Raw genomic sequence first — 16,315 nt, 5'->3', positions numbered from 1 at the left:
ATTAAAGGGAGTCTTTTGTCCCGATTTGTTCCACCAACCGACACGAAAGGATGTCTTTGGTCCCGGTTGGTGCCACAAATCGACACGAATGGCATGTGCCTGCCACGGCCAAGGTGCTTGGTGAAGAACCACCAAAAAACAAGATCTATTCTTCACATGATTCGGCGAAACCCTAGTGCCACCAACCCTATATAATCTCCTCCCCACCCACGCCGCCAGCTTTCCCCTGCCCACAGCCTCCAACCCCTCCCCCAACCCAAAACCCACCGGCGGCGGCGCAGCGTCAGGAGAGGAGAAGGAAGATGGTAAAGTTCGTGAAGCCGGGCAAGGCGGTGATCCTGCTACAGGGCAGGTACGCCTGGAAGAAGGCGGTGATCGTGCGCGTGTTCGAGGAGGGCGCCCGCGACCACCCCTACGGGCACTGCCTGGTCGCCGGCCTGGCCAAATACCCGAAGAAGGTCATACGCAAGGACTCAGCCAAGAAGACGGCCAAGAAGTCCCGCGTCAAGGTCTTCCTCAAGCTCGTCAACTTCACCCACCTCATGCTCACCCGCTACACCCTCGACGTCGATCTTAAGGAGGTGGTCTCCGGCGCCCCCGACTCCCTCAGCACCAAGGACAAGAAGCTCACCCTCGCCGAGTCCGCCAAGGCCATGCTCGAGGAGAGGTTCAAGACCGGCAAGAACAGGTGGTTCTTCACTAAGCTCCGCATGATTCGACATGATTCAAGAAATGCCAACAAGATCTATTCTTCACATGATTCGACATGATTCCACATGATTCGACATGATTCAAGAAATTCCGACAAGATCTATTCTTCACATGATTCAACATGATTTGACATGATTCCACATGATTCAAGAAATTCCAACAATATCTATTCTTCACATGATTCGACATGATTCAAGAAATGCTAACAAGATCTATTCTTCACATGATTCGACATGATTCAAGAAATGCCAACAAGATCTATTCTTCACATGATTCGACATGATTCGACATGATTCCACATGATTCAAGAAATTCCAACAAGATCTATTCTTCACATGATTCGACATGATTCAAGATTTTCCAACAAGATCTATTCTTCACATGATTCGACATGATTCAAGAAATGCCAACAAGATTTATTCTTCACATGATTCGACATGACTCCACATGATTCAAGAAATTCCAACAAGATCTATTCTTCACATGATTCGACACATGAAACATAACATCTCATATAGATCCACACTAAAAACAGAGTCTCATGGGTAGTACCAAAACAGGACATCTTAAGCACTTATTTGAACTCCAGACTTTTTGTGTGTTCAAAATGAACCATTCAAGGCCACATCATCAATTTTCAACACTTTCTAAGTTCATTTGGTATTTTTCATGCTTTTACTGATTTTTTGGAGCTAAATGGCCCAGAAATTGAAAAACACAACAAATGAACTCTTAATAGGTTGAAAGTTGGCATGGTATCATCATTTCACCCACATAGCATGTGCTAAAAAGTTGAGAGGGTTGCCGCAAAAATTGGATGCACTTCGTGTACAAATCGGACAATCTCTTTCGAAGTATGAGGGTTTTCATACGAAAACTCATGTGTTACAAAAGGCATTTCATTTTCTCGAGCTTATTTGAACTCCATAATTTTTGTGTTCAAAATGAACCATTCAAGGCCACATCGTCAATTTTCAACACTTTCTGAGTTCATTTGGTTATTTTCATGCTTTTACTGATTTTTTGGAGCTAAATGACCCAGAAATTGAAAAGCACTACAAATGAACTCTTAATAGGTTGAAAGTTGGCATGGTATCATCATTTCAACCACATAGCATGTGCTAAAAAGTTGAGAGGGTTGCCGCAAAAACCGGATGCACTTCGTGTACAAATCGGACAATCCCTTTCGAAGCATGAGGGTTTCATACGAAAACTCATCTGTTACAAAAGGCATTTCATTTTTTCAAACTTATTTGAACTCCAGACTTTTTGTGTGTTCAAAATGAACCATTCAAGGCCACATCATCAATTTTCAACACTTTCTGACTTCATTTGGTATTTTTCATGCTTTTACTGATTTTTTGGAGCTAAATGACCCGGAAATAGTAAAGCACTACAAATGAACTCTTAATAGGTTGAAAGTTGGTATGGTATCATCATTTCACCCACATAGCATGTGCTATAAAGTTGAGAGGGTTGCCGCAAAAACTGGATGCACTTTGTGTACAAATCGGACAATGTCTTTCGAAGTATGAGGGTTTCATACGAAAACTCATCCGTTACAAAAGGCATTTCATTTTTTTCGAACTTATTTGAACTCCAAACTTTTTGTGTGTTCAAAATGAACCATTCAAGGCCACATCATCAATCAACACTTTCTAACATCATTTGGTATTTTTCATGCTTATACGGATTTTTTGGAGCTAAATGACCCAGAAATTGGAAAACACTACAAATGAACTCTTAATAGGTTAAAGTTGGCATGGTATCATCATTTTACCCACATAGCATGTGCTAAAAAGTTGAGAGGGTTGCCGCTAAAACTGGCTGCACTTCGTGTACAAATCGGACAATCTCTTTCAAAGTATGAGGGTTTCATAGGAAAACTCATGTGTTACAAAAGGCATTTCATTTTTTTGAACTTATTTCATTTTTTCCACATGGGTGCGTGTATTAAAAACCATTACAACATATCATGAATAGATAAGTGACCAAATTAATAGTAATTCATCATTACATTAAAGCCAAAGTACAGTAGTGACCAAAATAAATACATAACGTTCTTACATAGTTCTCATTATTGAACAACATATAGCTCTCTAGAGCATCTAATTAGAACATACATTGAAACTATTAAATTTAAATGCAACAACAAATGCGATCATAACCGCAACTAAGGTACAAATTGAGCTAACGACATAATGATACCAAGCCTCAGTATGAATGGCATATTTTCTAATGTTTCTAATCTTCAAGCGCATTGCATTCATCTTGATCTTGTGATCGTCACGCACATCGGCAACATCCAACTACAATATTATCTTCTCCTCTTCAACTCTTTGTAATTTTTCTTTCAAGTAACTGTTTTCTTTTTCAACCAAATTTAACTTCTCGGCAAGAATTTGTATGTCGGTTCAAATTTCCGGTTCACATACCTCCTAGATTAAAAAGCTATGTCACGTTGGTCGGCATAATTGTCATAAACACTAAATAAAACAAATAGTTATAAAAGATAAGATATACCACATCCGAATCATAGATAGGACGAGGGCCAACGGAGGCTATAACAAAACCATCGCACTATATAATAACAAACAATAATAGATGTAAGAAAATTACACAAGTATCTATCTAAATCATACAAGTAAGAACTTTTTTCTTTTAGAAAGAAGGTAAGAAGAAGAGACTAACCACGGTGGTGCCGACACCGAGATGGGCGCGGGCGATCGATGGCGGTGAGGACGGGGACGGGACACGAACGGACCGCCAAAGCTACACAAAACTAGACGAAAATGGAGCTTGGACAAGGAGCTTCGAGAGGAGAAAGCTTAAGTGTGGCTTGGGAATTTCATCGAACACCTCATGTGCATAGGAGGTGAGCTAGACCACCACAAAGCTCTCCCACGGCCGACCAAAAAAACAGAGTAGTGCACTGCTCTGCTCGTGGTCGGGTGGTATATATAGGCCAAGCATTGGTCCCGGTTTGTGGACGAATCTGGGAGTGAAGGACAACATTTGGTCCTGGTTCGAGCCAAAAACCGGGACCAATTGTTATGGGCCAGGATCGAGGCACATTCGTCCCGGTTCGTGTCTGGGACCGGGACCAAAGGGGCTAGACGAACCGGGACCAATGGCCCACGAGGCCCGGCCGACGCCCTGGCCTCACGAACTGGGTCCATTGCCCCCATGGGTCCCGGTTCGGAAGTGAACCGGGACTAATGGGATTTCATCAAGTGGACCAAAGCCCTCTTTTCTACTAGTGCAACCATATCCCTTAAATCCAGTTTCTTGCCATAAGAGTCCACCATATCTACCTATGGATTGAATAAGAACCTTCAAGTAAGTTGTCATCGGTGCAAAGAGCAATAAAAATTGCTCCTAAAAAGGTATGATCTTTTAGTGTAAGGGAAATAACCTTTTTACGATCTTGAGATGGCAAATAAATAAAAGTGACAGGCTGCATAATAAAAGTTGTTACCATAAGTGGCAATATAAAGTGAAGTTCCTTTACATTAAGAGCTTTCACATCCTAAATCAAAAAAGCACATGACAACCTCTGCTTCCCTCCGCGAAGGGCCTATCTTTTACTTTAATGTATTTACCTTTATGAAAGATTCAATAATGTTTATCCCTATTCCAAGCTATTAATTCTTTAGTTGCCAAGCATCATGTGTTGGTTAAAGATCCATATCCAGTTGGATGTAGGTGATCATGAGTCATTATTGTTGACATTATACTTGAGGTAAATAATTTGGGTGGCAAAAATAATAAAGCCCCTATCTTCCTATGTGTCTCATGGAAACATTTGCTCCAAAAAAATATGCAATGAATGTTAGCAATCATAGAATACTAAATGACAATTTAGTATGTGAACTTGCTAAAATGAAAGCTCTTACATAGACTCTTGTGTGAAGTATGATAAATTGTGATTGCCTTAATGACTAAGAGCTTAGCTTCTTGATTGTCAATAAAGTTTATGATTCATACTTCCGTGTTGTGGATATATTGTTACTCCCTCCATCCCAAAATTATTGTCTTAGGTTTGTTTAGAAATGGATGTATCCAAATACTAAAACGTGACTAGATACATTCGTATCTAGACAAATCTAAGACAAGAATTTTGGGACGGAGGGAGTACTTCCTTATGAGAAGTCATATGATGAAAAACTTGCTACTATGTTAATATTCATGATGCTCTTATGTCCTTATTCTTTTTTATTGACATCTCTCTCTCAAATTATGTTGTCATTATTATCGACTTCGGCTTTCACTTAAGGACAAGCGAGGTCTAAGCCTGGAGGAGTTAATATGTCCATTTTGCATCATGATTTATTATAAATATTTATACTGAATTTACATGGTACATCATAAATAGGGAAATTGCCGGAAACTAAAATTCTCGACCTGAAAACCAAGAAAAGGACTGAAAATTCTTTGGATTCCAAATGACTTGAAACTTCACGAGAATTTTTTTATGGAATATATCTGAATTTATGGAGAAAATAAGAGCTATAGGGGGACACATGTTGGTGCCCACCCCCTAGGCGGTCTTGATGGCTTGAGACCACCTCTAAGGGCCTACGAATCCCCTCTTCTCCTATAAGATGGGTTTTTACCTAGAAAAAAGATACTATCAAGAGGAAGTGATGTTGTGTCGAGGCGGAAACCTGGGTACACGCCCTTTTGCTCTTCGGTAGAGTGATTCTGATGGGGAAACTTCCCTCCAGGAGGGGGAAATCGAAGCCATCATCATCACCAACGCTTCCTCCTTCATGGGAGGACCAATCTTCATCAACATATTCACGAGCACCATCTCATCTCAAATCCTAGTTCAGCTCTTGTATTCAATCTTTGTCTCAAAACCTCAGATTGCTACCCGTGGGTTGCTAGTAGTCTTGATAACGTCTTATAGTTGATGTTAGTTGGTTTACTTGGTGGAAGATAATATGTTCAGGTTGTTATTCATAATTATTATACCTCTCATGTCCAGCATGGTGATGATTTGTGAGTAGATACTTTTGTTCCTGAGGACACGGAAGAAGTCTTGTTATAAATAATCATGTGAAGTTGGTATTCATTTGATATTTTTATGATATGTATGTTGTTGCTTCCTTTAGTGGTCTCATGTGAACGTCGACTACATGAAACCTCACCATACTTGGGCCTAAGCGAACGCATTGTGGAATAATAATTAGATGATGGTTGCTAGAGTGAAAGAAGGTTAAACCCTAGTTTATGCGTTATTTCATAAGGACTAGTTTGGATCCATATGTTTCATGCCATGGTTAGATTTATCTTAATTCTTCTTTTATAGTTGCGGATGTTTGTGAGAGGGGGTGATCATAAGTTGGTTGCTTGTTCAGGTAAGAAGATCAGCTAAGCACCGGTCCACAAACATATCAAATTATCAAAGTAACAAACGTGAATCTACTCAACATGATGAACATGACTAGACAGAAATTCCCATGTATCCTCGGGAGCGCTTTCCTTTATATAAGAGTACTTTCACGCCTATCCTTTGCTACAAAAAGGATTGGGCTATCTTGATGCACACTTGCTACTTTTGTTACTTATCACTTGTTACGAATTATCTTGCTATAGAACTATCTATCATTGTTACTCACAACATTTGCAGAGAATACCTTGGTGAAAAGTGCTTATCATTTCCTTCTGCTCCTCGTAGGGTTGAACGCTCTTATCGAAAGGACTATGATTGATCCCCTATACTTGTGGGTCATCAATATCACATCTTTTTGCTCGACTTGCTTATGGAGATGCTCCGTCTTGCAACTACATCGTCAATGAACATGACTATACCATGGGGTATTATCTTGCCACGGTATCTATCATTCGTGGTCAACATTTGTGTAGACCATTAGTAATCTAAAAGGCAAGAAAAAAACTATTTTTGCCCAAGCACAAGAAGCATGCCTAAAGGATATTGAGAGGGCATTTGGAGTGTTACAAGCTTGGTTTACCATTGTTCAAGATCATATTCTCTTTTGGGATAAGAAATCCCTCTCAAATATCATGATTGCATGTGTAATTATACACAATATGATAATCAAGGATGACAGAGATTTAAATTTGAGAGTTTTTGTGAAAATATTGGCCACCGTGGCAAGCCTAACAAGTACCCGGATCGGATCCCTGCATTTTTGGAGACCTACCAGCGGACTCGGGACAATGCCACACACACCCAACTCCGTGATGATCTTATTGAGCACTATTTGAACTGTATGGGAGTTAGAATCCCGTTTTATTCATTCATCGTATTTGTGTTCATGTATGATTTGAACAATTATATTTTATTCTGGATCATTCATTATTGTTTTAATTATTTAGATTTGAATATTTGTTATAGTTGAGATAACTAGCGGAGTTACCTACGCATTTGGGCGGCTAGAACACACACACACACACACACACACACACACACACACACACACACACACATATATATATATATATATATATATATATATATATATTGCTATGTCATGCTTTTTATCCTTTACCTATTATTTGCATTAAATAAATTTTGATAATGTTCTTATATTGTACTTCCTCCGTTCCTTGATATAAGGTGTATATAATGTGTATTGCGTTGCACCACTCATTTGGATATTTTTTAAGCGATTTGATTACATTTCCTTACATCAGGCAAGCTCCTGTATTTTCTTATGTCAATTAGCGAGGTGTAATCTCACCCAAAATTTGTGAAATTTTCCCTCTATGTGTGTTCCTTAATTTCCGTGCCAAAAACTATACACCCTATATTTAGGAACGGAGGGAGTACTAAGTTGATGTTGAAGATCTTGACGTGTGATAGTGGAAGACAAAATAGTCTGATCTTGGCGTTTTGACGTCTTCTCATTTTAAATCTAAATAAACATAATAACTGGTAGATGGTATTAAAAATGCTAAAATCTTTTGTCCCATGCACATCATAACTTGCTATTTTGTTGTTGTTCCCACAATATTTCTTCTCTACCAGTGTCTTCCCTAGTAGCCAACTGTTATGCGGTTTAATTGTTCTATCAAAGTAGCAATAATAAATATATAAGAAATTTTAAAGAAAAAAATATAAATATTTATATTAAATGCACTATTGTAAGTGATATTCTACTCCGCACAACTTTGACTACTCCGCTTAATGTGTCGTAGATTTCTTTTTCGAGTCATGCTAAAGTCCATCGTGTCGCACATGTGCATGATCAGAGGATAGTTTTTATGACCACATATCATATGTGGTGTGCTATTAGAAATGTTTTTGTTGTGCATTTGCACTAATTCTCGACCATTAAAATACATAATTAACGAATCATATATTTTTAACTATTTTAAATCGTGTGGAGGCTAGATAGATAGATCCATGTTGATTTTAATTTTTTGGAATAAATTATCTGTCTTCATATTTACATTTGTGCATCTGTTCTTGCATTTTTGTTGACGAACATTTCACTGTTTGTAGCTTATATTATTGTGTATTTAGCATCTATGTCTTCCAGCAAAAGAAAAAAATCCTATGTGTATGCTTTATATTTTTATTAATATTTCAAATGTCTGTGTGTATTTTTTGTTTTATTATTTTGTGACTATCTGTTTGTTAGTTTTTTTTTTTGCACAGCCATATTATTCTTATCTCTCCTTCCATGATATGCTAACCGTGACTTAATTATGTGCCAAGTAAACACCTATGCAAGTAGCTTTTTTTTGGCTAATGAGGAAAAAATGTTGATGCTTGCTGGCTTTTCTTGTACGGGCATCAAAAAAATTAGAATATTTTGGCTGATGCGTATAAACTAAGAAGCGCTAGGTTAAAAAAGGGGGTTCACGTCTGCTTTCCTGTTGATGTCCGAATGACATCATCTTTTGTAATTGGCTTACGAATTGGCTCTTCCATATAGATTTGGAAGTGTTGACATAAAAAACATATACTTCCTTCGTTTTCAAATAAAAGTCTTTTAAAAGTTTTCATTATTAGATTACATACGCATATATATGAGTGTACATTCATTCGTTTTGTTTCGTATTTAGTTCCTTATTAAAATATTTAAAAAGATTTATATTTAAAAACGGACAGACTAATATGTTTTCTTCCCAAATATAACTTTGTTATTGACCTTCAAATATGTACCGACCAAATAGAGAAAAGCAATGTAAAATTCTGCAGGAGGCAATACCTTTCGTTAATGCTTATGATGACTTATATAATGAAAGACACATATATATATTCTCCAGCTTTGCCACCTACATATGAATCCTTCTAATCGTGTGAGCATAGCGAATTTTAATAGCATGCATGTGTACATTCTTTAAACACATGAGATTAGGAAACATGCATGTGTACGTTCTTTTGAACTCGTGCTTTGTTTCTCTGACGGATTTTAATAGCCTAGCGGCTTTTTTTCCTTGGAACGTATGGGAATAGGAGACGTGCATGCGTACGCTCTTTTTACCTCGTGTTTTGCCTCTCCTAGGGATTCCAATATTGCAAGGCTAATGAATTGTTTTTTTTTCTTGAAACGTACATGTATGAGTACTTGTTTCTTTGCTACAAATCACAGCCGTTCTTCTAAACTCTTTTTCTACTGTTTCATCTGAGCCGTTCGTTTTCTATCATTTTAATAATATAATAGATTATTGTACTGTATGATGCTACAATGTTAGTAAGTTTCATTCATATAGATGTTGTTTTAAGATTTATGCTGTTCAAAATCATGAATTTGCATAAAACCATGAAAATTGGTTTGTTAACTCGTACCTCAAGTTTTGACCGAAGTCGGGCGGTACTGCACCCAGTGCACCAAATGATTTTCCAGGACATGTTTTTTGCAGGTATGTGCTAGAGATTCTCTCGTCAGATGTATTGATAAAAAGAAGCAACAAAGAAATGCTCAGCTTTCCCTCGATAACTTGGATTCAATGGTGAGTCCGGCAGGCGTCGTGTGTTGAGTTCACCGCTGAGGGCTCACGAATGGTGTACCGCCTATGGCGAGCTTACGAGCGACAAATATTTTGACGACACATCCCACCCCACACACCAATACCCAAGTCGACGAGGGATCCTCAATATTGGAGGGAGTGAGTTCCTCGATTATTCGGTCATTGGTTAAATCACTCTGGTCGCCCACATTGCTACATGTAAAGTATTCATTATTATTTCTACAAAGCACAATGGGTCACTAGGCATAATGATCAAAACAAGAAACAAAGTAATGTCCACATTGCCTAAGCCTCGAAGCAGAGCATGTGTGAAGAAATAGTCATTGGGAGCCTCCCAACAACTTATATATTGGAAGGCTCAAAACTAACTAGGCCTAAGCATGGCAGCCATGCCCAAAAACCCAGGCCGGGCTCGGGCCTCGTTTTGCAGCCCAGAAGGTAGCTCGGGTTGGGCTCAGACTTCTCTTTTTTATGTGTTTTGGACTGGGTTTTCAGGCTTACAAGTGCGAGCATTGAAAAACAACATTTGAGTCGACTTTGGGGCTTCCAACTTAATTTTGGGTCACGCTCGGGATTGAAAATAGTGTTTATTTTAGGCTTCGGGCCAGGCTTGAGCTCGAGAAAAGAAGATTGGGCTTTTACAAGCTGAGCCCAAATCCCGGCCCGGCCCTACGTTTGAACATGTTTATAACTACCCCCCCCCCCCTTTAAATTTAATTTCCAAAATTTGCTTTACGATGTTCACCTCCATTTTGCATACAAAACTAAAAACATCATTGCAACTTCATTTCAAATACAATGACACTCCACAAGCTCGCGCATAATATTTACGATAATTAAGTGACGAATACACACAATTTAGTGACAGAGACGAACATGACATAAACTTCATGATAAATATAAGTGACACGTTGGGGGCATAAACTACTTCTCAAACGAACGGTTTTCATTGCAATCCTTTGTAGCGGGTGAGGATGAACCAAGGATAAGCATGGGGTCGGGAACCTCCTCTACAGAATTGCCCTTGTTGATGACCTCGGCGGACTCCTCCTCCTTGGCCACCACTTGGTTGTAAGAAGGTGGTGAACCATTATTGAACACCGCCGCCACCACCATCGAAAGGGCCGAAGTGACGAACAATCGGAGTCCTACCTAATGGCCCAAGATGGGGAAACTATGAGTCCGACACGTAGATCGGGCATCCCTGCTCACCCCACCAGTGAAGTTGGCGGTGGATTAGGAGGCCAGTGATATACCGGCGGTGGAGGAAGCCTCCATGCTAAACAAGTCGTGTTTCGCCAAGATTACCCTCCTTGCATAAATGCCATAGATTTTTTAGTACATTTGATGGTATCTCTATTATCCATAGAATTTTATATTAGAAATGTATGTGTAGCGCATGGAAGAAAGACTTTTGTTCATGATGGAGGTCAATTTGCTAAAATTATGCTTTGATGATTGACGTATTATTAGCTAAAATTATATCTTCCTTCTCATGTTTTCACTTTTTCCCCTGTGAAATACGGTGGTCTCCAATCTTACCGCAAGTTGGTTTGATTATATATTATCGGTGATGCTACGATTCCACACTGCATGTACCTTTTCTACGATGCCACACTGCATTTGCATGCACGTTTTCTGCTAGAGTATATTGTTATTGGTCCTGTTTGGATACTCTAACTTGGTTAGAGGTTAGAGTTAGATTTTAATTCTAGACTAACCCTGAACTAACTTTATCAAAAAGGTGTTTGGATGAAACATTTAGATTGTTAATAAATGTATTTTTCCAATCATTTGACTCCTTTATCCAGAATTCTGTGTGGTGGAGGTAGAGGGAAAAGTTTTTTTTTTGATCCCACCTAACTCTAACCCAAACAAGCACATCTTGGGTGGGTTAGTTCTTTGGATGGGTTATATGCATCTAACCAACTCTAACCCTCCTGTTTGGATGTTTTGAGGTTAGTTGGCTCCAATCTAACCAACTCTAACTCTAACCCATGGATTCAAACAGAGCCATTGTTGTTGTTTAGCAGCTTAGCATATGGATGAAGATTTATGGCTCTCGGGTAACACACACCCCTACATGACAATTGCATTACAAAACATATTAGAATTTTTTTTAAATCTAAAATTTTGTGATATGAAACTTGGGTGTCCGTTGCACACGCGTTCAATTTCATGAGGAATGGGTATCCGCGCTAATTCCAGTAGAAACAAAAAACAGAATGTAATATATGTTGAACCGTAATTTGTACACCACGGATACCACGGGCATTCATTCCCCACGAAAATGAACACAGGTGTACAACTATCACTCAGGTTTCATATCTCAAAAATTTTGAATTTTTGAAATTTCTTGATATATTTTTAATGCTACTAGCAAAAGGGCCCGTGCGTTGCAACGGGAGAAAAAAATATCACACACTTTTAATCCTTTTATAATCATTTTGATTTATTAAAATAATAAGCTAACTAACTAATGTAGTCAGTCCTATCCTATTTTGTTAAAAATTCAACTCGTCCATTGTTAATTTCACCATGATGAGAAATTGAGCGGGACAAGCAAAGCAAAACAAAGAGGCTACGTGAATTGATCAATGGATTGTTATCTTATTTCACTCATGGGGTAGAGAATGTGGGATCACATGACAAACTGAAGGTGGTGTTCCATTCTCTGTCTCTACAACAATACAATCTTACATTCAATACATTCATTCATCAGTAAACAAATCCTCACAAAACAAAATTTCTTGTCGGTGCTTGGCACACGGTTGGAGGCATGGGGAGGGGATCTCACGAGATGATGAGTTCGTGCCGGAGGGGGGATATGATGAGGGGAGCAAGGGTTAGGCGCCTCTATCTGGCCATAAGAAGTCGCCGTTGTCGCGTCATAACCTCGGAGTTCCCCGTGTGAGCCATGGAGGCCCGCCTCCACCTGAAGGTACTTCGCGCCGCCGCGCCGCCACCGTTCTGCATCGAGCAGACGCATCATCCCCAGTCACTGTAGCTGTCGAGTTGATTTGATCCAGAAGCTGTGCTCGAGCGCCGAAACGGGGGCAGCAAGCGGCAGAGGTACGGCCGCGGAGGCGGGTGGGTTGAGATCGACAACAGTGGTGGTTGAGGTCGGCCGCGGCGGCGAGTGGTGTGGCAGCGGCCTGGGCACAGGCCAGGATGGACCAGGATCGACGCGATGCGCTCGAGCGCCGCAACGGGGGGCAGTGAGCGGGGAGAGGTACGGCCACGGAGGCAGGTGGGTTGAGATCGGCAGCGGTGGCGGTTGAGGTCGGTCGTGGCGGCGGCCTGGGCACAGGCCAGGGTGGCCCAGGATCGACGGGAGGAGGCGATGCGTACGGGTATAATTTTGCAGCGAATCGTCTTTTCCTTTTGCGTTGCAAATAAATGATGAAGCGCGGGTTGAATAACAAAAATTACAGGGTTTTTTTTTATAAAAATGCCGCGGCGGGTTTTCCGACGAAAGCAATAGCCGCTTTATATTAGATATAGATATAGATTTTCATATAGGGGTGTGTGGCACCCGAGAGCTGCAATGCATTTCTCCTTAGCATACCTTATACTCCTACTTCAACAGTATGGGTGCGGACACAGGTGTCCATGGGCAGTCATGCTCTCATATGCAGGAAGAAAGTATATCGATCAATGATTAGTCCAGTCCAAAAGAGTAGGCCCTAAGAACAAGTTCCCCTATGTATAATTGAACATGGCTGCATCAGACATATACAATGCGCATCGCCACATCACTAGCCTGATATTTTGCTTCCCACCGCACTGTGATCCAAATAGCAATTGGCAATGTTCATCACAATTGTTGGGCTAGTTGAAATTAGTTAATTGAACTACATGGTTATTGTCCCAAATGAACAAAAAAGCTTTTGTTTCTAGCAATTGCATGTGTCCCTGTCCCATTTTAAAACAACTCCTTTTTGCTGCATCACATGAAAGGTTCAATCAATCAAGCCCTCCATCACAGGTGACTGGTTACCTGTCTCCAGAGTCTAAGCTAGTGAGAACTTAGGAGTACCACCAGACCTAGACTATCAAGTAGTAGTACAACCCTGCTATAATTACTGATTAAAGTAAGTAAATTAGAGCTAGGAGTAGCAGTGTAGTGAGACGCTAGGCCACCTTACCTCGCATGGGGTACATATAATTACTGATTAAAGTAAGGCCAATGAATTTTGCAAGCCCAACCCCTTCAGTCGGTTCCAACTCCATTTTTGAACTACCGTTGTTTTCTTTATGATTAGGGAACATTGCGTCAACGTCTCAGCCAGATTGGGGAGCAGCTCGTCCGATGGACACTTTCAGTTTCAGGTGCTACACTAATTGAGATGTGCTACGTACAAACCAAGGAGCAGGTTCAGGTCACCGTTGCCGGCGGTCCATCGAGCCGGCTGCTGGCAGAGAATGTGTACCGTTACCAGAATACGATGCGAACAGAAAAAAAAAGGTGGCATTTACCTAGTAAATCTTGCGTATTCTCATCGAGCCAATCATCAAGGCCGCGACGATGGCGAAAGGCGTAGCGCAGGCCGCAGTGGATCAGATTGTCAGACGGATGATCTCATCTCGATCTCGATGGAGTGTCTTTGCTGCTGCCGCATTGCACGATTACGCTGCCCATACCCCGCGTGATTCGCATCGCTTTCTGGCAAGGCACGATCGCAGTTGCGGATCACGGATGGGCATAGATCCTTTTTTTGTTTTGGGGGAACGGATGGGTATAGATCCGTTTCCGTCTGCCGACAATGATCACCGAACCTGGGTGATGGGTTCGGCTTCCTTCTTTTCTGGTAAAATGAACAAAATTGATCAGTAGACGCAACTAATTCATAAAATATATTGTACGCGAAACAATCCACACTTCTAACTTTTTTATGTGTGTGACGACCGGACGCCACATGACACTATGTAGCGTCTGACATAAGGGCGCTACGTCTTTAGCCAACGAAGCGACCGAGGCCACATTTCTGGTTGTGTGTGTATCCCCGGTTGCCACATTGGCCAGTGTGTAACGCCTGTATACCAAATGCTATACAATGTAGTATGGTGTCCGGCTGTCGAGCGTCATATGAAGAATTTAGACATATGAATTACTTTCACGCACAGATTATTTTATGAATTAGTTGCGTTTATATATCAGATTTGTTGATTCTGCCTTCTTTTCTAGAGCAATTAACATTATTTTTTTAGGGGGATTCAAGTGCAATTAACAATATGGGCTTCTATGATGTCACAAAGAAAAACAATATGGCCTTGATCTCCAAAGCGGGGCTTAGACGGGCCATGGTCAGCCGGCCGACGTCACACAAGTGCTTTTTCCTGGTTCAGAATTTTATTCAATAAATATAATCCAGTAAAAAAGGACAAATGCCTCAAATACATGATAAATGTTCGTGTGTCATAAATATATTCCTATATGTATAAAAAGGAATACATTGAAAAATATATTGATGCATTTTAAATATGTTCACATATGTTTAAAAATAGTTCATATGCTATAAGAAATATTCGTATGTGAAAAGTGTGTTGTAATTTTAAAAATCATTCAACAATTAAAAATTTCCCATTTTAAATTATTTTTATGTAATTAAAAGAACCATGCTAAAAAGTATATTCATACAAATATAAAAAATATTCACAGGTTTAGAAAAATGCTTGTGTGTTTATATAAAAGAAACGAAAAATATGAAAAAATGAAAATTGGATAAACATTTGAAATAAAACCAGGTAAGTCAACCTGCGCTACTAGGCCTAGTGCACAACTTGCGTTTAACAATAGATAAAGGTTGGGTACTACTGCGTATATCACATTGAATCTGTGAAACACAATACATATACATGGGCTCACAACATGTATGGAACTGTATTAATATGGACACTTCGAAAAGACTGAGTCAACTTTGATGATAGACCATTGACTATTCCTTTAGGGTTTTCCTAAAGTCCTCTCGTCCTCCGACGGCACCGCCACCGGAGTCCACGTGATTTCACCGTCGATCACTTTGGAAATTGATTGGCCGAGGTTAGCTAAGCTTGCGCAGCTACTACAGGGGTTTGCATGGAGGTAATCGTTGGAGATCGACCAAGGAGGGAAGCGCTGGTGGCGGAGAAGGAAGTTCAGATGGCGAAGAACAATTATTACTTGCAGGGCGATTCGGGTGTGGAGCCTCCTGATGCGCTGCGGCGTGGGAAGATAGTGGAGGTTGTGCCAGAAGTGCGGGATGAGGAGATGGCAGACGAAGATGTGGGTGACTCAGATCACGTCGGACCCGATCCAAACCAAGAAGATGCTTTTGAAGGGATGAAGTTGCAGGAAGACGAAGAGGAGGATCTAGATCTCTCGGGGGAGGTGGAGGAACTGATCAAGGAGGTTCGTTGGTTCGCTTTGTTTAGGGTTCATACCCTATGACCCTTTAGCAATGCGGCTCTTCTAAATTCCGTAAGGAACGCGTGGGCGTGTGCGCAAGGTGTCACCTTCAACATCAAGGGTCCAAACCTCTTCCTAGCACAATGTCATTGTTTAGGGGATTGGAAAAGGGTAATGGAAGGCATGGCAATTTAGGCATGATCCGGTTGTTCTTGTGGAGTATGATGGATTCACGAATGTTGTGGAGTATGCGCTTGACATGTACCC

At 40.4% G+C, this 16,315-nt stretch overlaps 1 protein-coding gene across 1 annotated transcript; it reads left to right on the top strand.

The window, feature by feature from the left end:
* The first annotated feature begins 302 nt into the window (after positions 1 to 302).
* Positions 303 to 15,749, top strand: LOC123408545. The gene is made up of 4 exons (XM_045101628.1): positions 303 to 708; positions 13,250 to 13,305; positions 13,926 to 14,153; positions 15,612 to 15,749. Exons 1-4 carry the CDS (start codon positions 303 to 305, stop codon positions 15,747 to 15,749), a joined length of 828 nt encoding a protein of 275 aa, XP_044957563.1.
* Positions 15,750 to 16,315: the final 566 nt, after the last annotated feature.

The sequence above is a fragment of the Hordeum vulgare genome, chromosome 7H, assembly GCF_904849725.1.
Source record: "Hordeum vulgare subsp. vulgare chromosome 7H, MorexV3_pseudomolecules_assembly, whole genome shotgun sequence".
Taxonomy (NCBI): Eukaryota; Viridiplantae; Streptophyta; class Magnoliopsida; order Poales; family Poaceae; genus Hordeum; species Hordeum vulgare.
This window is presented reverse-complemented; position numbering and strand designations above follow the sequence as displayed.